Below are 25,614 nucleotides of genomic sequence, written 5' to 3' on the forward strand. Positions count from 1 at the left end.
ATATATATAATATATATATATAGCCAATCTAGCCATCTGAATAACCAAGTTAAAAATTCCTCCCCATTTTCATGTCTTAATTATACCTGATTCTTTATATTTCTACAGTCACAGTCCTATTTTAAGTCCTAGGCCTCTTTTGGTAGGAGTGCTAGAATAGTATAACAATGTACACAAATCCACATTGTATGTTATTATTGTTGTTGTGTGCTGCCGAGTTGATTCTGATTCATAGCAATACTATATAAAGTTTCCAAGAACCAGCTGGTGGATTTGAGGCACTGATTTTGTGATTAGCAGTCCATTTCTTTCCTACATGCTACACCATGACTCTCCATAATATTACAACTAACATTATGAGTAATTGTTATTGTTGTTGTTAAGTGCGATCGAGTCAGTTCCGACCCATAGCAACCCTGTCTAGGGTTTCCAAGGAGCAACTAGTGAGCTTGAACCACTGACCTTGTAGTTCAAACGACTTTGCAGTCTGATGCATTAGCCCACAGCGTCACACCAGGACTCCTTATGTATAACTGCTGCTATTATGTGTCGTGGAGTCAGTTCCAACTCATAGTGACACTATACAGGGTTTCTAAGGCTGTAAATCTTTATGGGAGCATTAGGTGTATCTAAAATGGGTGGCACTGTGGGATAATGCATTGGACAGCAAGAACAGTTTGAACTATAAGCTCGAAGGTTCAATTCACCAGCTGCTCCACTGAAACCCTAGACAGGGTCACTGTGAATCAGAACAGACTTGATGACACTTAATAATAACAAAATGCAAAATAAGCCACATCATCTTTGCTTAAAATTTTTAACATTTATTTCTTAATTGTCCATAGAGTAATGAAGAGATTTGTACGTTGCATATACCATGAAACCCTAAAAAGAATTTCCTCACCTGAGCCCCAAATGTGTCACGGAGGGAATGGAATAAACCATTGGTTGGGAACCAGGGGCAGGCACTTCCCTCACTGTCATAGTCACATGCAGAATTCTAGGGACTTGAGAATTCTACATGTAGATCTGTGTCCCAGGATCATAATGTAGATTTCATTTGGATGGCAGAATATGTTTCAGCTAACCATTTGCTAGCTTTTTTTTATTACTTGAAATGTTTCGATGTATGAGGAATGTGATAAGTGGGCTTCCATTTGGACTCCTATTCGGACCTGCAGACGGTAGGACAAAACCAAAGCCAAACTCATTGCTACTGAGTTGATTACAACCCACAGTGATCATACAGGACAGACTAGAACTTTCCAATAAAGTTTCTAAGTTTGTAAGTCTTTACAAACATAGATTATCACATTATTCTCCTGTGAACAAACTGGTAGATTAATACCCCAAACTTTAAGTTAGCAGTCTAGAGGTTAACCACTGCACCAAGAGGGCTTATTTTTTGTTAAAACTAAACCTGCCTAAATTTCCATGTTAAATTCTTGGCATTTATAAATTTATTAACTCATCTTCAGTTGTTAACTAGTCCCCTTGTACTAATGTTCCAGTAATTCTCAACTGCTAATAAACCATCCTCCACCTACCACAACACAAAATATCTTAATGCTTTTGCTCATGCTGATAGGAATGTTGTTCATGATTTGCCTAATTCATTAACCTTTTAACATAAAGACCGAAAATCATTTCATCTATTTCCTTCTTCTGACCTTCGTATATTCAGTTTTCCAACAACACCCCATGCAAACCTTGCTCTTAACACTAACTTCTTATGCTACAGAGATATTTGTTTCTATATCATCTACAAAAACTATAAAACTCTTGAGGACAGCTTTTGTCCTATTCTTCATGACTATGCCTAGAGTTTAAGGAAAGATTTCTGCACTGAATGGTATGGTTAAAAATATATGCTATTTCATATTCCATTGCACCTATAAACATAATTGCTCTAAAATATGTTTGTCTTGTCTTGTTAAGTGACATTGAGTCGGTTCCAACTCAGTGATCCTGTATAGGGTTTCCAAGCAGTGGCTGGTGAGCTTGAACCACTGACCTTGAGGTTAAATCAATTTTGCAGTCCAACACATTAACCAGCAGTGCCACATCAGGACTTAAATATGTTATACACCAATTAATAAGCTTGAATACTTATGTAACATTACTTTTATAATAGAAAAATTTACGTAATTTCTGACATAACATTCAGGCATTGTTACTATTATTCCATGATTCTAAGTTGTCATACATATTCCATAATTCAATGGGTACCAAATAATCATAACAGAGTTATTACAACATAAAATGCAATGAAACAATAAAATACTAAAGTATTTATAAAGTAAAATAATTTTGTTTATATTATACAATATTCACAATGAGCACAATCTTAAGTGTGTAAATTACATTGCTAAACTCATAAAAACTCTGAAAAAATATAGGAAGCTATATTTTAACATTTCAAATGTAATTATCCACGTAGTTCATTATTTTAAAATATTTTTCAAAACAATTACTATAAATAAGCATCTTGTTTCAAAGTGTAGAAAATAACCCATTTTTATGTCATATGATTTATATAATCTAGCTTTTTTTTAATGTTGCAGCTATGTTAGCTCCAACATGCAGATCAATGCCAGACTCTAATTCCTGACTTAACTGTAACGATAGGTTATTGTTGCTATAAAGTGTTTTTATATAGAGTTTTTGTAGAGCAGCTGGTGGGTTTGAACTGCTGACCTTGTGGTTCACAGGCAGCTTGTTCTACTTGGTCATGAGATATCTTGCTTAAAACAGACCAGGACTTTCCAGCACTGTACAGCTCCATGAATTTAGTATCTCAATGTTAATCTTAAATATTCTTGATATACTAAGTGCTTTGTCTGAGTATCCTTTCTTAGATTCTCCTAGATCCTGATGGTATTCCTACCTTTAACAGTTCTATGGCTTAGTTGACACTCTGACACTCTATTAGCCTTCTTTTCCCTTGCTAACCCCATACTCTCTACCTCCCAACACATATGATAGCCAGAATTGTGCTGGAAGAGACTATTGTAGCCAACTCAAGCATGTCTCTGACTTTGGAAACTGCCTATCAGCTAAACTTCTCCTTAGAATAGTGTCTTTATTGTATGGTTAAAGCCCATTACATTATACTATAACTATCAATTCCTTGGTATCATCATGCTTCCTTTATTGTACTCAACAGTAATTTTTCTAAGTGATTCAATCAGTATTCAATTCCATGCAAAGTTTTTAGCTATCAGTCTTTATCTTCAGCCTACCAATCCCAGGATCCTATTCCAGACTGACTGGTCTTTGGTACTGGGATTCTCTCATGTTCTGTTCATGGACCTACCAAGTTATGACAGGATAGAATCAAGTTGGTATGTACACACTCATATGAAGTAAAAGTGGGAGAAATTAGGGAAAGTTTTATAAGTAAACTTTAATTTTATTAACTGCACTGATACTATAAAAGGAAGAGTCATTTCTTTGAATCATGTAGGAGAATATGGTATGAACATCAAAAAATTTTGAAACACAATACGATGATAGTGGAAAAACTGAAACTCTTTCATTAGAAATTAAATGAAATGAGCCCGTATTGTTAGGACAATTGACAGTTGGCATCCTAGATGTTTGCTAAAAGCACTTTTATTTTAGGGTATATCTCTTACCTTAACCTCCACATGTGCCATCAGTACAGCAAAATTGGTTAGGTGATTACAAGAGCATGTAGTATGTGTCTTATTTGTTGTCAGGAGCCGGCAGCCTTGTGTTGACCAATAACCTGTCATTGTGCGCTTGGAATAGCTCCAAAATGAACAGTTAGGGTTGAAATTTTCCTCTGACTGCTACAGAAAATAAATCAATAAAACCAATAACTACTTTATGATCATGTAAATTAGGTAGGCATTTTCTTTACAACTAATACAAATTGATATTCTACTTTAATTTTTGTTAAAGCATTCCACAGTGTTTTTATATTGAATGGTCTCATCAATTCCAATGAAATTTGAATATATGCTGCCATTGGCTACCCCTGAGAAACAAGACACTATTTCTTTAATAATTTTGAAGGAATATAAGTATGAATATCTCAAGAGCATAGCAATTAATTTACTTGCAAAGTAAATAATTTAATAGGTCCAAAAAAACAACTTCAGAAATCTCTGTTCAGCTTAAAATTCTGATCATTGAGCTACAGATACAGGCAGTCACAATTAACTTTCACATCTTTAAGGAAGTGGTTGTATTCAGTTCAAATTAAAATATTGTTAGCTTTTAAATTGTGAAAATCATTTAGAAACCTAATTATGAATACTTTGCATAATTATTTATATAGAGAGAAATATTCTTCTCCCTAAAAATCTAATTTCTAAGAGAAAAACACTAGTAACATTTTAATAAATAATGAACAGCTATATGTCAAAAACATGTAAATTAATATAAGTCATGTTATAACAAATATGGATTGTGGATAATTGGCACTAAGTAATGTGCCAACTCTTACCTTGATATGTTTAACAGTAAACACCACAGGATCTGCCAAATAAACCTTATTACTGAACTCCTTGTTTATTGCTGCTGTCATAACAGGGGAATTGACGATAACAGAATGATTTGTGGACATAGCCTCAGTTCCCAACTTCATACTCGCATTCTCCGTGGACAAATAAGGACCCAAGTTGTTATATAGGACAAAGGCCACCCTGATCTCTCCTAAAATAAATGCAAAAGTAAGTTAAAGCTTGGGAAGAAACTTTGATTAATCTGTGCATTCTCTTTAGTTAGTTCTAATTAAGATTTTAATTAAATTTGTAAAACAAATATGTATTTATGACTGGAAATCAAGCATTCATTCCAACAAAAGCATTAAATCATTTATGAGGGGGAAAATCCATAAAATAGTGAAAGAAGCATATATTGAAACATACAAATATGGAGTAATTAACTTTTAATTCAATATTTCCATGAACTTTTTTGAAGCTCCCATGTATACATATTTACATTGGGCAAATCTGTTACAAAAGAACTCTTTAAAATGTTACAGAAGTTTTTAAAGATGTCACTTTAAGGACTAATGTGATCCTGACACTAGCTATTGTATTTTAAATCACCTTATATGCATGTGAAAGGAACTCTGGCACTGCAGTGGTTGTGAGTTTGGCTGCTAACCTCAAGGTCAGCAGTTTGAAACTACCAGACATTCCGCAGAGAAAGATGAGGCTTTCTACTCTCATAAAGATTTACAGCCTCAGAAACACTATGCAGGATAGCTGAGTCGGACGGAACCAACTCCACACCATATTGCATGTGAGGAGCCCTGGTGCCTCTGCAGAGCTACAAGGTTGCTACAAGGTTGCTAACTACAAGGTTGGTGGCTCAAAACCACCAGATGCTCGCTGTGGAAAAAACAAGGCTGTCTGCTTCTGTAAAGTTTTATAGCCTTACAAAACCTATATAGGATCACTGTGAATCAGAATTGACTCAGTGGAAATGAGTTGTGTGTTGTTGTTTTTTTCCTTCCTTGTGCATATTTGGTGCTGTAGGATAAGCACTTGACTGCTAACCACAAGATTGGCAGTTAATACCCAATAGCCACTCCTTGGAAACCCTATATAGGGTTGCTATATATCAGAATTGACTTGACGACACACAACAATAGCAACGAAATATGTCTCTACAAGCTGGAATATAAATATAGAAGACAAAGAAAAACTGATGACTTTAACTTAATAGTTGGCAAAGAATATTGAATAAGCCATGGACTGACAGAGAAAGAACAAATCATTCTTGAAAGAAGAACAGCCAGAATGTTCCCTGGAAGCAAGGGTGACAAAATTTCCTTTCATGTGCTTTGAACAAGGTATCAGGAGAGACCTGTCCTTGGAGATGGTCATTATGCTTGGGAAAGAAGAGGGTGAATGAAAAAGAGGAAGACCCTCAGTGAGATGGATTGATACAGTGGTTCCAACAATGGGCTCAATCATATGAAAGATTGTTAGGAAGGTGCAGGCCTGGTAGTGCTTCATTCTGTTGTATGTAGGATTGCTTTGAAACTGGACCAACTCAATAGCACCAGTACAACAACATAGATAGATAGATAGATAGATAGATAGATAGATAGATAGATAGATGTGTCCATAACTCATTTGTCAGTTTGTTGTACTTTGATGGCTTCTATATTGCTATGAGGCTGGAATCTGTGCCCCCAGTATTTCAAATACCTGCAGGGTCACCCAGTGTAGCTCTTAGACTAACAAAGACTCAGAAGGGCCTAGTGATCCATTTCTGAAATAATTGGTCAGTGAAAAGCTTATGAATAGCAGTGAAACACTATATGATACATTCTGGAAGACAAATCCTTCAGGTTGGAAGGCAATCAAAACACAACTTGGAAGAGCTTTTTCATCAAAATAAAGTTGATCTTACTAACATGATGGAATAAAACTTTCAAGAACTTCATTTGCTAATGTAACAGGACTTAAAATGAGAAGCACAGCTACAAATATCCATTAATAATTGAAACATGAAATGCATAAAATATGAATATAAGAAAATTGGGAGTCATTAAAAATGACATAGAAGATAAACAAACAAGATGGCGGATTAGGGGGAAGTGCAGTGAGGAGCTCCAACAGCAACAACACAGAATACAGGACCAAGCAGGCTCAGGGGATGGTCCCAGAACTCTGAACCATATATAAAGGAATATTTAGAAGGTTGGAAGGCTTATAGCTAGGGGAATTTGTAGCAGAAGCAAGAAATCCACTGCTTTCTAATTCAAGAACTTGCTGCTCGAGGAGCCACCATCTTGGGTGAGATCAAGCAGGGGAAGGATCAGAGCAGCCACGGACGCCAGACAGAACCACAGAGATAAAGGTGTGGACATTCTTTTCTTTTGGTATCTATTCATTGGTCCCTTGCTGCCTGAGCACATGCATTCTGATGACTATAGGGGTGCCTGAGCTTGTGGACACCCCAGGCCCACCCTTGGAGGGTTCTACTACGCATTTGAACAGACATCCTCTAAATTTAAAGAGACAGTTTTCACTTAAAACCAAACAGCCACAGCCAGCCCTGAACTGTTTATAACTAGAAAAAAGGTCTGAATAGGGATTGTGGAGCAGGACAGGCAGACAAAAAGGAAATAGGCCAAAAATTAAATCCTAAGTTACATCAAAACGAGCAACTGTGGCATCTTGAAATTTCTCAAGAAGAAGAGTGAAAAGGGAAGGCCATTACCTGATCACATCTACCTGGAGGCATTCTAAAAACAAAAAAATTATCAAAATACATAACCATCTAAGAACTAAGGCCACAGCTAACCCCTGACTATGCCCCAAAACCAGAAGCAGATGACCATATCTGCACATGTCCAGAAACAATATAAAGTGACTGAGGCAAATGAGATGGAAGTAGACCTACATCCATACTGGAAGATGGGCAGGCTTTGGAAATGCTGGAGAAGGAATTCATAAAAATGATTATAAAATGTATCAAAACACTATATAATGGAGTTGAGAAAAATATGGCAGCAATCAGGAAAGCGCTACAGGAACAATCAAATAAGATACATACTGCACTGGAAACAATTCAAAACCTCCAGAAAGAGGTCCAAATGATTAATAATAGAATATCAGAAATGGACAATTCTGAAGCAGTGATCCACTGAAAGAGAAAAGGAGTAGAATTAAAGAGATAGAAGCCAGAACTAGTGAGCTAGAAGATAAATCTCTCAACACTACTAAGATAGAAGAACAAACACAAAAAAGGATTAAAAAAAAAAAAAACTGAAAAAGACCTAAGATTCATGTTGGACAACATGAAGAGGAATAACTTAAGAATTATTGGCATAGGAACAATCACACAAGTCCACAGAGGAGATAGTTGAAGAGCTTTTGGGAGAAAATTTTCCTAACATCCTGAAAAGTGAAAAGATAAGCATTCAAGAAGCTCAATGAATCCAGGATTGATAGACCCTAAAAGACAATCACCAAGACATATAATAATCAAGCTCTCCAAAATCAAAGATAAAGACAGGATCTTGAAAGCAGCTAGGGAAAAAGAAGTGTAGCATTCAAAGGCAAGAAAATCAGAGTAAGCTCGGATTTCTTAACAGAAACCATGCAGGCAAGAAGGCAATGGGGAGACATATATAAAACCCAGAAAAAAAAATCTGCCACCCAAAAATCATCTACCCAGCAAAGCTGTCAATCACATATGATGGTGTAATCAAAACATTCCAGGATAAACAGAAGCTAAGGGATTTTGCCAAAGCCAACCCTGCTATGAAAAACATCCTAAAGGAAGTTCTATGGACTGAGAACCAACAAGAACACACAACAACTACAGAATGATGTACGTGGCAGCATCACCCTGAACTCAGTCAACAAATGGAAGAGTCAAGAACAGAATAAAATGATAAGAACAGAGGATATGGTAGGTCAGTCTATGATCAAACCAATTACAATGTGAAACACAGAGAAACAGAGATAAACACAGAGAAACAGAGAGCCAGGTGGTGGGAAGATCAAGTAGATTACAAGATAAAATAGACTGTTTTAAGCATCCACCTAATATGAAGTGAGGGGAGATGCACAAGAACGCCCAAACTTGCAGACAGTACCGTTTTGACCTAGCCTCGATGGCTTGATAATCAGAACTCGACTAAAGGAAGATTGAAAAACATAATAATAATTTTTTTTTTTTTTTTATAGAGGAAACAAGGGTAAATTGCTTCAATTTGATGAACCTGACCTATACTCAGAGCGGTAGTTACTCTAAATACCAAGAGAGAGGGAAAGCGTCTTCACTTCAAGTATCAAGGCTATCCCCTCTGTTCAAAGGGTAGATAGGGATGGGCAACTTAGACAATGGCTACCTAAAATGAGGGGTCAATAAAGGGATGAAGTAATTATCTTACAAGGTTTCAAGACGGAGTTTAGTTTAAGAGTATGGGGGCAAAGAAAGAGTCCCACTGAATAGCTGTCATCTTGTCTAGATGGGTCTGGTGAAAAGAGATGGGGATAAGATTCGTAAGATTCAATAGTCAATGATTGTTATCATGACTAATTGCGATTGTCACAATTGTACAGGTAGAAGTTTTATAACAAAAACAGGGGTGTGGTTAATCATACAGTCCAGAAACAGAGGACCCTAGGACCATCAAGAGAGAAGCGCACAAGCATAATGTGGGACCTTATCCAGAGAAGCAGCAGCACCAGAGATGGAGGCAGAGATGGGAGCATAGAGAGGGGGAGCAGCTGAGGACTCAAGATTCTTGGACTAAGAAAAGAAGGACTAAGCACTGGTGGTCAGGAGGCAGACTTGCAGAATGTGCCCTTTGGAGATGTAAATTATTATATATGCCTGAGTGGTTTTTTGTTTTTTGTTTTTTAAAAAGCTAAAGTAGATAGAGAGAAATACTGTTAACTGATGGTACATGGAGGGGATTATAATCATTGTAATGAAACAGGGTATATGATATTTTGAATGTAAAACTGATGATATGCCCTATAAACTTTCACTCAATCCACAATAAAAACCTGAAATAAATAAATAGAAATATAAGACCAAAAAAAAAAAAAAAATGACATAGAAGTCATAAAGGTCAATATCCAACACATTAATGACTTGAAATGGACTGGCCTTGTCTACTTTGAATCAGACAATCATATGGTCTTCTATGCCAGAAATGACAAATGGAAGAGGAATAGCATCATATTTGTCATCAAAAAATTTTCAAGATATATTCAGAAGTACAATGCAATGATAGAATAATATCTATACACTTATAAGGAAAAGCAGATACTATAATGATTTTTCAGATTTATGCATAATACAATAAAGCCAGTGATGAAGAAATCAAAGAGTTCTACCAACTTCTTCAGATTGAAATTTATTGAACTTGCAGTCAAGGCGCATTGATAATTACTGGTGTTTGGAATGTGAAAAATAGAACCAAACAAGAAGCCATTGCTGATAAGAATGGGAATGAAATTAGAATTTTGTAAGACCAAAGATATATTCATTGCAGATACTTTTATTTTTCGATGAAATAAACAGTGATTGTATATATGGACCTAATCAGATGGAATACAAAGGAATCAATATTATTACATCTGTGGAAAGAGACCATAGAGAGCTCAATACCATCAGTTAAAATAATGCAAAGATACATCTGTGGAAATGACCATAATTTGCTCATACGCAAGTTAAGGCTGAAGGTAAAGAAAATTAAAATCAAGTCCCGGAGAGCCAAAACACAACTTTGATATATCACATCTGAATTTAGAGGTAATCTCAAGAACAGATTTGCCATACTGAACATTAATGATTGAAGATCAGAAGAGACAACATCAAGAGCATTATATGTGAAGTATGCAAAAGGTCATTAAAAAGAAAGAAAAGATGAAAGTGAATATCAGAAAAGACTCTGAAGCTTGCTCTTGAATATACAGAAGGTAAAAATCTTTGGCAGACGATGAGATGAGCACAAGTGGAATGCGGGATCCTATCCAGAGAAGCAGTGATACTAGAGATGGAGGTAGAGATGGGGGCATGGAGAGAAGCAACAGCTGAGGACTCCAGATTCATGGAAAAAGAGGGACTGAGAACTGGTGGCCAGGAGTAGGCTTGCAGAATGTACCCTTTGGTGGTTTAAATTATTATATATGCCTGAGTGTTTTAAAAAGAAAGAAAAATAAAGAGCTTAAATGAATAGAGAGAAATACTATTAACTGATGTTACATGCAGGAGACTATAATCATTGTAATGAAAAAAAGTGTATGATTTGCTGAATGTAAAACTGATGATCTGCCCTGTAAACTTTCACCGAAATCACAATAAAAACTTTAAAAAAATTATTGGAAGTAATGATCAAGTCAAAGAGCTAAACAGAACATTTCAAAGGACTGTTCAAGGAGACAAAGTAAAAGTATTATAATGAAAAGTGCAAAACCCTGTAGTTAGAAACCAAAAGGGAAAAATACTCTCAGCATTTTTCAAGCTGAAAAAAACTAAAGAAAAGTCTAAATCTAAGGTTGCAATATTGAAGGATCCTATGGCAAAATATTGAACCATGGAGGATCCAACAAGAGAAGATGGAAGAAATTCAGTCACTTTAAAAAAATGAATTTTTTGATGTTCATCCTTTTTAAGATGAAGCATATGATCAAGAATGGATGGTATTAAAGGAAGAAATTCAAGCTATACTGAAGACACTGTTGAAGAACAAAGTTTCTGAAATTGAGAGACTACCAATTGAAACATACCAACACACTAATTACAACACTGGAAGCACTCACTAATGTACACCCAGAAATTTGGAAGACAGCTACCTGGCCAAACAACTAGAAAAGATCCTACTTGAGACCATTCGAAGCAAAAGTCACCAAAAGCTATATGGAAATTACTGAACAACATTATTAATATCATATATAAGTAAAATTCTGATGAAGACAATTTAAAAATTGTTGTGTCAACATAGAGCTGCCAAATGTTCACTCCAGATTCAGAAGAGGATATGAAAGAAATAAAAGAATCAGTGTAGATGTCAGATGTATCCTGACTGAAAGCAAAGAATACCAGAAAGATGTTTACTTCTGTTTTATTAATTTTGAAAAGTATTCAATTATGTGGATCATTACAAATTGTGGATAACATTATAAAGAATGGGAATTCCAGAATATTCAATTTTACTACATAAAGTCTGTACATAGACCAAGAGGCAGTTGTTTTAGCAGAACAAGGGGGTACACTGCGTGATTTAAAATCAGGGAAAGTGTGTGCCATGGTTGTATCCTTTCAGCATACTTATTCAATCTGTATGTGAGCAAATAATCTAAGAAGCTGGACTTTATAAAGAACACAGTATCACGATTAGAGGAAGACTCATTTACATTCTGTGACATATAGATGGCACAACCTTACTTGCTGAAAGCATGAAGGACTTGAAGCATTTACTGATAAATTTGGAAGACTACAGCCTGTAGTATAAATTACACTTTAACATAAAGAAAGCAAAAATCATCAAAAGTGGGTCAGTAAGCTGATGACGTGCAGTGATGAAGCAGCTGGGGACTTTGGATCCAGAGAGGGAGAGGGATTGTGTGCTGAAGACTGGGGGGTTGGGGGGTGGGGGGAGGAAGTGTAGGGGGCGGGTTTATAGGGTATACCCTTTGGTCAGATGATGATGCATGGAGGGGATTAGAACCATGGCAATGAAACGATATACGATAGAATGAATGTAAAACTAAAGTTCTCTCAAGTAAACTATCATATAATTCACAATAAAACATTTAAAAAAACAGTGGGTCAATAAGCAACCTCATGAAAAATTAGAGAAAAAATTTTGAAGTTGTCAAGGACATCATTTAACTTGGAAAGAAAATCAACCCTTAAGGAAGCAGCAGTCGACAAAATGACTAATTCCATTGAGCAAATCTAATGCAAAAGACTTTTTCTTTAAAGTACTAAAAAGCAAATATATCACTTTGAGGAATAAGGTATGTGTGACTAAGTTCATGATATTTTTAATCACTTCACATGTAAACAAAAGTTAGATAATGAATAAGGAAGACCAAAAAATAATTGATGACTTTTAATTATGGTGGTGGTGAAGAATATTGAACATCCATGTACGTCTGGTGGTGGTGTACCATAGAGTTGGTTCTTACTCAATGACCCTGCATAGTGTTTCTGAGGCTGTAAATCTTTATGGGAGCAGAAAGCCTCATCTTTCTCCCATGGAATAGCTAGCAGTTTTGAACTACTGACCTTAAGGTTAGCAACCCAACTCGTAACCACTATGCTACAAGAGTTTCTTATGTACTTCTAGAAGAACAAACAAATTGACTTGAAATAAGTACATCTAGAATATTCCTTAGATAGTAAGATTGAGAGACTGTGTCTCAAGTACTTTGGACATGATAACAGGAGGGACCATTTCTTGAAAAAAGACATCTAGCTTGGTGAAATAGGAGGCAATGTAAAACAGAAAGACTCTCAAGAGATGAAATTGACACAGTAGTTGGTACAATTTGTCTGAATAAAGTAATACTTTTGAGGATGGTGCAGGAACCCTGGTGGTGCTGTAAGATAAGTACTGGACTCCTAACTGTAAGGTCAGCAGTTTGAACCCACCAGCCTCTCAATGGGATAAAGATGAGGCTTTCTGGTCTCATAAAGATTTACAGCCTCAGAAATCCTATATAGGATTGCCAAGAGTCAGAATCAACTCAGTTGCAGTGGGTTTGGCTATATATATATATATATATATATAAAATCCTTATTAATGAAATCAGTCTCAATCCCTATCTCACTCCTCACTCAAAATTTATGTCCAGAGAGATAACAGATATAAATATTAAGTAATAACAATAAATCTTCTATACCATAATAAAGATAATATCTTTATGAACACATATATATGATGTTGTTATTGTTGTTAGGTGGCTGCCACTGTTGTTAAGTGCCATCAAGTCATTTCAGACTCGTAGTATAGGGTTCTGTATAAGGTTTCAAGGAGTGGCTAGTGGGTTTGAACAACCAACCAACCTTGTGGTTACCAGTTACTAGTACAGTGCTGATCCTAGAGTTCAACATCAGAACTCCAGTTAGGTGGGTGGGGACTGAAAACAATAATTCTAAGAGGAAAAAAGAAATTTTATAAAAGTTTAAAATTTGCCTATACGGAAAAAATGGGATTGAGATAATGAGTACATTCCTATGAAATAATCTATGAACCACAAACCAAAAATTTTCCTTGAAACCAAAGTATAGTTTTGCTTAACTAGTAATGAATGTCTTCATTCAACATTATGCTCTTTTAAGATCTATCTCTGGTAGCGTAGTGTTTACGAATCAGGCTATGAACCTTAAGGTCAGCAGTTCGAAACTACCAGCTGTTGCGCGGGAGAATGATGAGGGTTTCTGCTCCCTTAAAGATTTATATCCTGGGAAACCCTGTACAGAGTTGCTATGAGTCAGAACCGACTCCACGGCACATAACAACAACATAATGAATCAGGAATCCTGGTATGGCAATGTAGGATAAGCACTGGGCTGCTAACTGCAATTTCAGTGGTTCAAATCCACCAGCCACTAATCATAAATGTTATACAGGGTTGCTATGAGTTGGAAATGACTCAACAGCACTTAACAACAAAAACAATAGGGGATCATATGAAAAAAAAAAAAATCAAACAGATTACATAGGATACTAAGGTGACTGCTGCTATTATTCAGTGCCATAAAGTCTGTTCCGACTCATAGCACCCATGTCTAGGGTTTTGGAGGAATGGCTTGTGGGACTGAACCAATGACTTTGGAATTAGCAGTCCAGTGCTTATTCAACAGCACCACACCTGTATTCCTCTTAGGGGTCAGTGAGTATATGATAATGGGGGAGGAATAACTAATAAGAGGAAGGCGAGAATGGCTCCACAACTCTACAAATACAACTAATGTTTCTGAAATGTACATGCAGAAATTTGAATTGGTGATATGCTTTTGTTGTGTATATTTCCAACAACAATACCAACAAAAATAAAATGGATCATGAACAAAAAGATAATGGGTAGGCAAGCCACTGTCTGGGAGATATGTGTGTACATATATAGGAGTCCTGGGGTGGCCCTGTGGGTTAATGCTCTGGACTGCAAAGTTGGTTTAAACTGCAAGGTTGGCGGTTCAAGCTTATTGACTTTTCCTTGGAAACCCTATTCAGGGTCACTATGGTTTGGAATCCATTCAACGGCACTTAACACATATACATATGTTGTTGCTATTGTTTTTTAAGTGTCATCGATTTGGTATTAACTCATAGCAACCTGTATAGGGTTTCCAAAGAGTGACTGGTAGGTTTGTACTGATGACCTTCCTGTTAGCAGTCCATTGTTTATCCTACAGTCACATACATGCACACAAGCACATTCACACACATACACATATACATATGTGTATATGTATACACATATAACATAGAAAAACATATATATATATGTATATATATAAACATACATGAGGGTAAGTAAAACAATGTTGCTACAAAATCACAGAAACCTTATTTAAACAAAAATATCTAAATGTGAAGTTATTTCTCATCATAGCCTCCATCTAGGTCTATATAATTCTGAAGTCAGTTCTGCCATCTCCCTAATGCTTCCCAGAAGAATTCTGAGCTCTTCAATTTACACCACATCAAGACACCAGTTTTGGCATCCTCAAGAGACTCGGATTATGTTCTTTTTCAACGTTCTTTGAGTTTTCAGAACAAAAAGAAGTCTGATGGGGCAACATTAAGGGTGTAGGTTGAATGGAGTAATGTTTCCCAATCAAATTCTCATAAGCCAGCCATTGCTACGCTCAAAAGAATGAGCAGGTGCATTGCCATGATAGAAAACATTCCTCAGAGCCACTTTCCTGGCCTTATTTTCACCAATGCAGTTTTCCATTTTCTTACCATTGAGACATAAGGGAACCATGATACTAGGGAGGTATGTAACCTTAGAATTATCAGCCATATGAGATTAAAAGGGCAGTATTTACCCAAGGATGAAATTCAGAACGTTAGGGAAGCGGGGGGAATGGAAACAGGAAACATATGGAGGAAATAAGCTAAGTTTTCTTACATTAAAGGGATTGCAATCAATGAGATGAAACAAAATGTTGTCTGAATTGTTGAATGTAAACCTGATCTCTGTCCTGTAAGTCTTCACATAATTCACAACAAAAAAGTTTAAAAAACAGATGCTTAAAATACTAAACATTCACAGATTTCTTTATGTAAAATATGCTACAGGTTTGAGTAAAACAATATCAACAATAAATCTTTCTAATAATTCCCCATGATCGTCCTGTGTCCTTTAGAGAAATCCATCAAGATTATCCCTTTGGAATCTCAAAAAACAGTCACCATTATCTTTTGAGTTGACATCTCTGTCTTGAACTAGCCAAGCAGATCCCCTTGGAAGCCACTTTTTTGGTTGGATCTTTTTTTGAAGCCACCCTAAGTAATACAAGTGTATTACTGAGAGAACTTGTCTGCATACATCTACTGATCACAGAGTTATGTTTAAACAGATTTCATTTGTAATAACACAAGCATGGATGAACTAGAATCCTAATAACAATATGTTTTACCTAAACTCATGTGTGTGAGCATGTATATACTTATGTATATGTATGTATATGTATATACATGGAGTTCCAGTCTTGAGCTGTAGGAAACTGCACTGAACTGCTAACTGTAAGGTCTGTGGTTCAAACCTACTGGTCACTCCTTGGAGTCCCTATACAGGATCACTATGAGTCAGAATGACAACACAACATACATATATGTATTAATGTATATGTATGCTTCTGGTCACTGAATACTTAAAGCAATTCTTCAAATCAACAATAAAATAATAAACAATCCTTTAAAAGTTCCAAAGGATTTAAATACACGCTTCATAAAAAAATATTTAAGAAAGTCCAAAAGAAACAAGAAATACCTTCTGTATCATTAGTCATTGTTTTTAAGTGTCACCAAGTTGACTCTGACTCATAACAACGCTGTATAGGATTTCTGAGGAGCAGCTGGTGGTTTTGAACTGCCCACCTTGTGGTTAGCAGTCCAGTGCTGATCCTACAGTGCCACACCAAAAGGTCATCATTATTCATTGGGGGAATGAAAATCAAAACTACAGTGATGTACTATTATATATCCTCTAGAATATATAAAATCAAACAGACCAAAACACCACCAACAACAAAAAATCAAAAGCAATTTTGGTAATAATACAGAATGCTAAAAACTGAATTGTGTCCCTTCAAACTATGCATTGAAATCTAAATCCCTATATCTCTATATATGACCCTGTTAGAAAGTATGGGTTTTCTATTGCTGTCTTAATGAGCTTATATCAAAGTAGGGTAGATCTTAAATGTAATCATTACTGAGTTATTTCAGAAATTTAAAAAATTAAAATAAAACAAAATAGATTCAGAGACATAGGAAGAAGACAGACAATAAGGAATGCCAAAGACCAAGGGATTTCTGCAGCTAGAAATAACTTTAAGACTCTCTCTAGATATGAATTTCTCACCTCCAAAACTGCAAAAATAAATTCCTGTTCTTTAAACCACCACATTTGGGATATCTCTTACAGCAATACCTGGTAACTAAGACATGGAAATCTGGCATTTTGTACATTGTAATAAAGGTGTTCCACAGTACTTAAGAGCAACAACAAAGAAAGGTATAAAATAGTTAAAACCATTTTGATAAATTTTTAGCAGTTAAGCATGCATCTACCTTCTTAGACAAATGAAAACATACATTCACTAAAAGACTCAAGCAGGAATGTCCGTAGTGTTTTCATTCATAATAGTCCCAAATTGGATGTTCCTTCAACTCATGTATCTATCAACAGGAGAATGGCTAAAAAAATTATGGACATTCATATAATGGGATATATGAGAAAAACAAACTACTGATACATATAAAATCATTAATAAATATAAAAATAATAGCCTGAAAGGATCATTCCCATCCCCTCTGTACACAGGGTTGATAGGGATGGGCAACTTAGATATTGGCTACCTAAAATTTGGGGGCATTAGTTGGGCTTACATGTTTTCAAGAGGGAGTTTAGTTTCAGAATGTACAGGAGAAGGTAGAATCCCCACTGTGTGGTTTTCATCCTGTCTAGATGGGTCTGGTGAAAGGAGAACGGGGATAAGATTCTTATGATTCAATAGTGAGTAACTGATATCATGACTAATTGTGATTGTCACAACTGTAAAAGTAGAAGTTTTGTAGCAAAAAGGGGGGAGTGTGGTTGATCTTACAGTCCAGGAATAGAGGACCCTGGGATCATCAAGGGAGAAGAGCGGGAGTGGAGTGTGGGACCCTATTCATAGAAGCGATGTTGTCAGAGATGGAGGCAGAGATGATGATGTGGAGAGATGGAGCAGTTGATTGCTCTAGACTCATGGATGGAGAGGGAATGTGTGCTGCCAGCTGAGGGGCAGGCTTGTAATATGTCCCCTTTGGTTGTTTGAATGACTGCATATTTTTGAATATTTTGGTGTACATCCAAAAAAACCAAAGAGGGAATAGAAGCAAATACTGTTGAATGATGATGCATGGAAAGGATTATAATCATTGCAGGGAAATGAAATACAATAGGATGAGTGTAAAACTGATATTCTCCCATGTAAACTATCACTCAATTCACAATAAAAACTTAAAAATAATTAAATAAGTAATATGCTGAGTTAAAAGAAGCCAGACAGAAAATAGTGCACACTATATGGTTCCAAATATATTAATTCTAAGGGCACGTTATGTCTTTAGAGGTAGTAGTGATAAAGTAAGGAGCTCTGGTAGCGTTGTGGTTACAAATCGGGCTGCGAACCGAAAGGTCAGCAGTTCGAAACTACCAGCTGCTCCGCGGGAGAAAGATGAGGCGATCTGCTCCCGTAAAGATTTACAGCCTCGGAAACCCTATTCAGGGTCGCTATGGGTCGGAACCGACTCGACGGCACTTAACAACAACAAAAAGTAATAAAGTAATCTGTGTATGAAAAGCATAAGAAATAAATTCTAAAAGAAGTTACTTAAGGAAAAACACATATATAACTTAAAAAAATAACAACTAGGGGATCCATTAAATACTTTAAAAGCAAAATCTGTCAATTCAGTATTATTTAGTCCTTATAAACAAAAAGTCAGATCATCTGGATTTGGGGGTTTATTTATTTCCACTATATTCCAATTTTTGAATGGTTTACTGCGGTGAAAAAATAAAAGAACAAATTACAAATTTGGTTGTAGAGCAAATTTCATTGCACTATTGATGGCATAGTTGATGAACACAGGGAAAATGAAGAAAGAGGAGGCAGTGCTCCCCTCTAAAACTGTGAGAAAATAAGTATGTGTCCTTTAAAGCAACCACATTTGGTATTCCTCTTATAGCAACCTGGTAACTAAGACATGTAACAACTGACAGCACTTGGATAGTGGATCTAAACTTCTAAGCAAAGAACCAATGAATTGATGACAAGTTTGATTCCATCAAGCTTAAAAAGTAAACTCTAACCTACCATTGCGGCCATTTTGCTTTAATGTATTTGCAGAAAGTTGAATGGTGCTTCCATGCCCTGTGGTTTCAGGAAATTTTAGGTCTTCTAAATTTCCTTCTGTGCTCAGCCTTGCAACTTCCAGTTCTGTTCAGAGAAAAGAGATATTCATTGAGAAACATGCCAGAACTAAAAATAATTCTCTATATCTCTAAAGTATTTCTGAAATTAAAACATTGACATTATTCTCTATTTTCCATGCTTTTGAGTACTTATTTACAAAAATGTTATCTCTTCCTATTATAATTTTTTTTTCAAACTAAAGAAAATAAAAACTATTAAAGCACACAGAGAGCCATAGTTCAATGGTTAAGTACTTGTTGTTGTTGTTGTTAAGTACCGTGGAGTCGGTTCCGACTCAGAGTGGCCCTGCACAGGGTTTCTGAGGCTGTAAATCTTTACAGGAGCAGAATGCCTCATCTTTCTCCAGCAGAACCACTGGTAGTTTCGAACTGCCGACCTTGAGGTTAGCAGCCGGATTCGTAACCACTACGCTACCTTTACTAAACAAAAATTAGCAGTTGAAACCCACCTGTATCTCTGTGCTACAAAAGGCCTGGTAAACTGTTCTCCTAAAGAGTCACAGCCTAGGAAACCTTGAGGGGTAGTTTTACTTTGTCCTCTTGTGTGCCTATGAGTTGGAATTGAATTTATGGCACACAACTGTAAAACTATATATGTACATAAGAATATAAATATATCAATAACAAAATACAAAAATTAAATTAAAGACCAAATCTTTATATTTAATTATTTGTTTTAAGTTTATTTTCAATGAATTAAGAAAATAGTCTTTTTTATCATAGAGAATGATACCATTATATTAATATTGATTTGCCTTTTAAACTAATTAAATAATTTTATCCAATCTTCTGAGATAAAACTTTCAGCTACATCCTGACATACAATAAAAATAGATCCATATTCTTTATTTGCCTAATAACACAATAATCAGAAATATTATTGTCTTCACTTAATGAGAATTTCTTTATAGTATATAATTGTTTTACCTAAAATGATCGATAAACCTTGCATTAACCACCGAAACCAAATCCACTGCCATCAAGTTGGTCCCTACTCATAGCTATCCTAGAGGTTAGAGTAGAACTGCTGCATAGGGTTTGTGATGCTGTAAATCTTTATAGACACAGACTTCATCATCTTGCTCTCATGAAGTGTCTGGTGGGTTTGAACCACTGACCTTTCACTTAGTGGTTCATTACATTTGAATAGATGGCACAAGTCCATCAAACCTTAAAAATTAAAATATATGGATATATACATGCATGTGTGGTGCTATGGGTTAACACACTTGATTGCAAACTTGGTTTCAGCTGCAAGGTTGGAGGTTCAAGCTCACCAGTTACTCCTCAGGAACCCTATACAGGGTCGCTATGGGTTGGAATTGACTCAACATCACTTAACAACAACAATATTAGAACTAGTGTGATGTTGTAGGATCATCACTGAACTGCAAACCACAAAGTCAGCACCCAGTTATTCTTCAGAAACCTTATACAGGGTCACTATGAGTCAGAATTGACTCAATGACATTTAACAACCACAACATATTAGGGGTTAAAAAAAGAGAGAGCCTCATTGTAACTGATCTTAGTTTAATATTGTTAATACTGGAATGTTTTAATGACGATAACAAACAAGATTATGAAGATTCTTTTGAATCAATAAAAAGCGACTCCCTCCTAATTACACAAGAATTAATTTACTACCGTTGCACCATCAAAACAAAGCAACACTCCTAATATCTGGGACACCACTGATATTATTTTTCTTTTCCTTCTGATTTACAGGGGATTTCAGACTCTGTATAGCAACGACCACTTACGAATATTGTCTGTGTTCTCTCTGACAATGTCTGTCTTCAAAAGGTTATCAGCCAGCACAAAAGCACTTTCTTCCACAGTGTCAAGCAACATGGTGGCTGCACGTAGTTGATCACTTGTAGTCAGGTCTTTCCACGCATTCAAAGCTTGTGGCTGGAGGAGGTTGTTAACTGTCTCAACCATTGCCTACAAGAAGATGAAGAGAATGACAGAGGTCTCTAGTGAACCCACATCGCTGTCAGAAATCCATGTGTACATGTTGCCCAGCAAGTAAGGATCAGCAGTGAGCATGAGTTCAGTATTGTCCCAGCCTCCCCTGTGACATGCTGCAGCAGAAGCATTCATTATTTTGTTCTGTAAAACCTAGCTGAGAGTTTGGAAGGCAAGAGGAAAACCTGTTTTTGTTTTGAAGGACAACAAATAGAACTATACTTTCTTCCTAGAATCAACAGCACAGCTTCAATTAAGACTTTGATTACCTAATTAAATTATTTGTTTGGGGAACTGCTGGCATGTAATTTAAACCTCATTACCTACCTAATATTTTAAAAACATTTTCACCTACATCACTATAATAGTTGATGCTAAACAAAACAGACATTAAAAGGATGACTATAGACAGGAACATATAAGATTGAGGATTCACTGAACAAACCTTTTTTTTTTTAATTTTAGCCAGATAGTAAAAATATATGAATGGGAGACATATCAAAGCATATACACTCCCAGGAGTTTTGAATATGTTATATGTTGAAAGAAGCCTTCTTCATGCTGTTTACTATTATAGAGGGAAATAAATAGATGAACTTTTCTACCTATGGTCCTCAGATGTTTTATCGTCAAAGTATCAGCAGTAGGTACACTCACATGTAGAGATGAAGAACCACATTTCTTATTATTTCATGCAACAGAATCCTCTCTGTAGTTACAATTTATATATTTCCTGCAGTTTGCTATGATCCAGGTTACAAAGAAAAAGTAATTCTTCCAATAAAGTCTTAAGTTTTCTTTCAAACACAGAGATTTGGAAAACAGAAAAATACATCACCTATATTATGAGAGTGTTCATGCCTGAACTCATTGATCATAAAATCTACATCAAATCCAAAAAAAAAGTTGAATGAACAGCCAACACAGGCATAGTTTCTAGGCAGCACATATGTGTTTTAGAAGTAGAGGGCTTGGGAGGAATGGGAGAAATATGTATCATACTGTGGTGTTTTCTTCTGGCTGGTATTTTCATAATGATCAAGTAACAACTGTTAAAAATTCAGTTGGGTAATGAAACACCTTGGCTGCCAATTAACACCAGCTTCAAAAACTAATTTGCTTTTTGATAAAAGTTATTTATCTTGATACTTCCTCAGTTCTTCCAAGTTTGGCCAAAGGCTAAAATTACCAAACTTTTACATAAAATAGTCCTACCAACAGTACTTTGCATCATTTTAAAGAAAACAAAACCAAACAAAAAAGTCCCTAATGAATTGAATGACTGGGTAATTTCACATAGTGTGCTTATCAGTTGTTATAGATTTACTGCATGACTTAGTACACAGACAAAGACATTTCCAGATCAGAATGCAATGATCTGCATTCCAAGAATTTCTCCATAGAATATATGCCAACAGAAGATGCTAGATAGAAAAACACAAAGCACTAAGTTTATAAATTTTCTTAAGTCAAAAAGAGAACACAGACCTCTTAAATGCAAAGACAGTTTCTTTCTTGAGCAAGTTGATTTTCTGGATTCATTAGTGATGCTCTTAAAATCCTATGTGCCTGTCCCTTACAGAACACCAATGGTTAATAAAATTTTTTTTAACCAATGTAAGCCATACTTCAGAAAATATTTATAAGGTATCATTTAATATTTGTTATGTTTTCATTGCTTTTACTTTCTTTAATTAATACATACATATTAATACAAACAGAATCCTGGTGTAATATTATAAGATAAACACTTGACTACTACCCACAAGGTCAGCGTTTCAAATCCACCAGCCACTCCTTGGAAACCCTATGCAAGATAACTGAGAGTCAAAACTAACTCATAGGCACTTAACATGTACACACACACACGCACACTTATTTGTTGTTGTTAACAGCCATCAAGTCAGTTCTGACTCATAGTGATGCTGTCTACTGTATAGGACTTCGGAGGAGGAGTGGCTGGTGGGTTTGAACCACTGACGTTGCAATTCAAACATACCTTACAGTCCAGTGCTTATCCTACAGCACTACACCAAGATTCCTATATACACACACAATACACAGACACACACAAACATGGAAAAAACAAACACCAAACAAGAAAAAAAACAAAACAAAACTACAGTCAAGTTTGAAAATGGTCTAAATATGAAGCAATATATTGCATTAAGCAGATCTGCTGCAAAAGACTTCTTCAAAGTGTTGAAGAGCAAAGTTATCCATTTGAGTTCTGAAGGTGTGCCTGACCCAAGCCATGGTATTTTCAAATTGTCTCAAATGCATATGAAAGTTAGACAATGAATAAGGAGGACTGGAGAAGAATTGATGCATTTGAATTATGGAGTTATAAATTTTGAATATATTTATAACAATTGTATCCTTTCAAATAAAACCTAGTATTTCAAGAAGATTTTCATCAAAGTCCTAATAATTTACAGTTTTATTAAGGGAAACACAAAATTTAAATATAGCTCCAGAATGATGGGTTATGACATAAATTAAAGATTTATTTATTCAGTATAAAATAAAAACACCTTTTAATGATTGCATAATTATAACTTTAAATAAATGTTAACTGAAGGACAGTATTCTGTAGTACTAAAATCAGAGTATACTCTTTGGAATAACACTGATTTATTTGTACTTGGACTCTATCTCTTATTAGCTGTGTGATACTAGGTAAATTATTTCACCTTTCTGAATCTCATGTACAAATTGGGTGTCATACTATAAGCATCTTTTAAGTTATCTGGTGTAAACTATGTGCTCAATGTTTGTTTTAACTTGATACAAAAGCCCAGTGTAGAAAGAAAAGAGGTTATAAGTTTATAATTACATGAATCTTAAATCATAAGTGATATGAATAGCCACACTGAGATGCAGAAATAAATTTTTCTGTCATGCGACTGTTATGATTAAATCTGCTGCACAACTTACCTACTAATGACTATACTTCCTGAAGCTTTGAGGAATAGTACAAGGAATAATAATACTATTCTTTGAAATATAGTACAAAGAATAAGATGAATTTTCTAGAATTTAAACAAACGGACAAATTTTTTGCACGTGAGACCCAACACAATTCACTCTTTTTGTTATTAATTGTCACTGAGTTAGTTCTGACTTGTACTAATTCCTGTATAGGATTTCTGAGGGGTAGCTGGTGGGTTTGAACATCTGACCTGTGGTTAGCAGTCCAGTGCTTATCTGATAGTACCACACAAGGATTTCATGTCAATCTTAGTAACTTTATGTTGCTAAGTGACATCAAATCAGTTCTGGCTCATAGTAAACCTGTGCAGAGTTTCCGAGGGGCAGTTGGTATGTTTGAACCTCTGACCTTGTGGTTCACAGTCCAGTGCTTATCCTACATTGTCACACCAGTAGTCCATATAATTTATACAAATTATGTAAACCTTCCAAAGGTTACTGAAAAGACTCTCGCCAGTTTAAAGAAGGTATATTAAATAGTCATACTTTTCAGTGATAAAAGGACACTTATATTTGGTTTTTCACATAATTTATGCATTTGAATAGTTTACTCATAAATTATGACATCTGATCACAAAATAATTTTTTTTTCTTAAACTAGTTATGTGAATTACATATATCTTCTCAGAAACACCTTTTTAAGACAAGATGATGTTCCTTTAATTTGGCTACAAAAAATAAGCTTAACTCTACTCAGAACACAAGTTCAACTGCAAGCATACAGTGAATTTCACTAAATTTACAGCAGGTTCTGGAACATCACTTTAAGATCTAATAGCTCTGATACATCTTTACTGTTATCAATTTTTCTGTTTGGGAATTTATGTTGGAAGAACATGCATCTGATCCTGAATGCATCTTATAGAATGACCATATCTGCACATGTCCAGAAACAAGATAAAGTGACTGAGGTAAATGAGCTGGACGTGGACCTACACTCCATACTGGAAAATAGGCAAGTTTGAAAATGCCTAAGAAGGAATTCAGAAAAATGATTATAAAATGTATCAAAACACTAAATAATGGAGTTGAGAAAAATAAGGAAGAAGTCAGGAAAGCTACAGGAACAATCAAATAAGATAGATACAGCATTGGAAACAATTCAAAACCTACAGAAAGAGGTCCAAACAATTAATAATAGAATATCAGAAATGGACGATAAACTGAAAGGGCAAAGGAATAGAATTGAAGAGATAGAAGCCAGAACTCGTGAGCCAAAAGATAAATCTCTCAACACTACTAAGATCGAAGAACAAACACAAAAAAGGGTAAAAAAACTTGGAAGAAGGTCTAAGATTCATGTTGGATAACATGAAGAGGAATAACTTAAAAATTATTGGCATTCCAGAACAGAAGCAAATCACACAAGTCCAGAGAGGAGATAGCTGAAGAACTTCTGGAAGAAAATTTTCCTAACATTCTGAAAAGTGAAAAGATAAGCATCAAGAAGCTCAACGAACCCCAGGATGGATAG

General features: G+C 35.5%; 1 protein-coding gene across 1 annotated transcript in view; it reads right to left on the reverse strand.

Moving 5' to 3' along the window:
* LOC102839278 (latrophilin-3-like) overlaps window positions 1-25,614 on the reverse strand; it is an 883,976-nt gene that overhangs the window by 209,428 nt on the left and 648,934 nt on the right. Inside the window, exons 11-14 of the mRNA XM_006873416.1 lie at window positions 20,942-21,125; window positions 19,060-19,182; window positions 4,475-4,683; window positions 3,639-3,815 (exon numbers count right to left, since the gene is read on the reverse strand). Coding sequence (XP_006873478.1) covers window positions 3,639-3,815; window positions 4,475-4,683; window positions 19,060-19,182; window positions 20,942-21,125 — 693 coding nt within the window. The remainder of the gene's footprint in view (window positions 1-3,638; window positions 3,816-4,474; window positions 4,684-19,059; window positions 19,183-20,941; window positions 21,126-25,614) is intronic.

This window comes from Chrysochloris asiatica, unplaced genomic scaffold (assembly GCF_000296735.1).
Source record: "Chrysochloris asiatica unplaced genomic scaffold, ChrAsi1.0 scaffold00240, whole genome shotgun sequence".
Taxonomy (NCBI): domain Eukaryota; kingdom Metazoa; phylum Chordata; class Mammalia; order Afrosoricida; family Chrysochloridae; genus Chrysochloris; species Chrysochloris asiatica.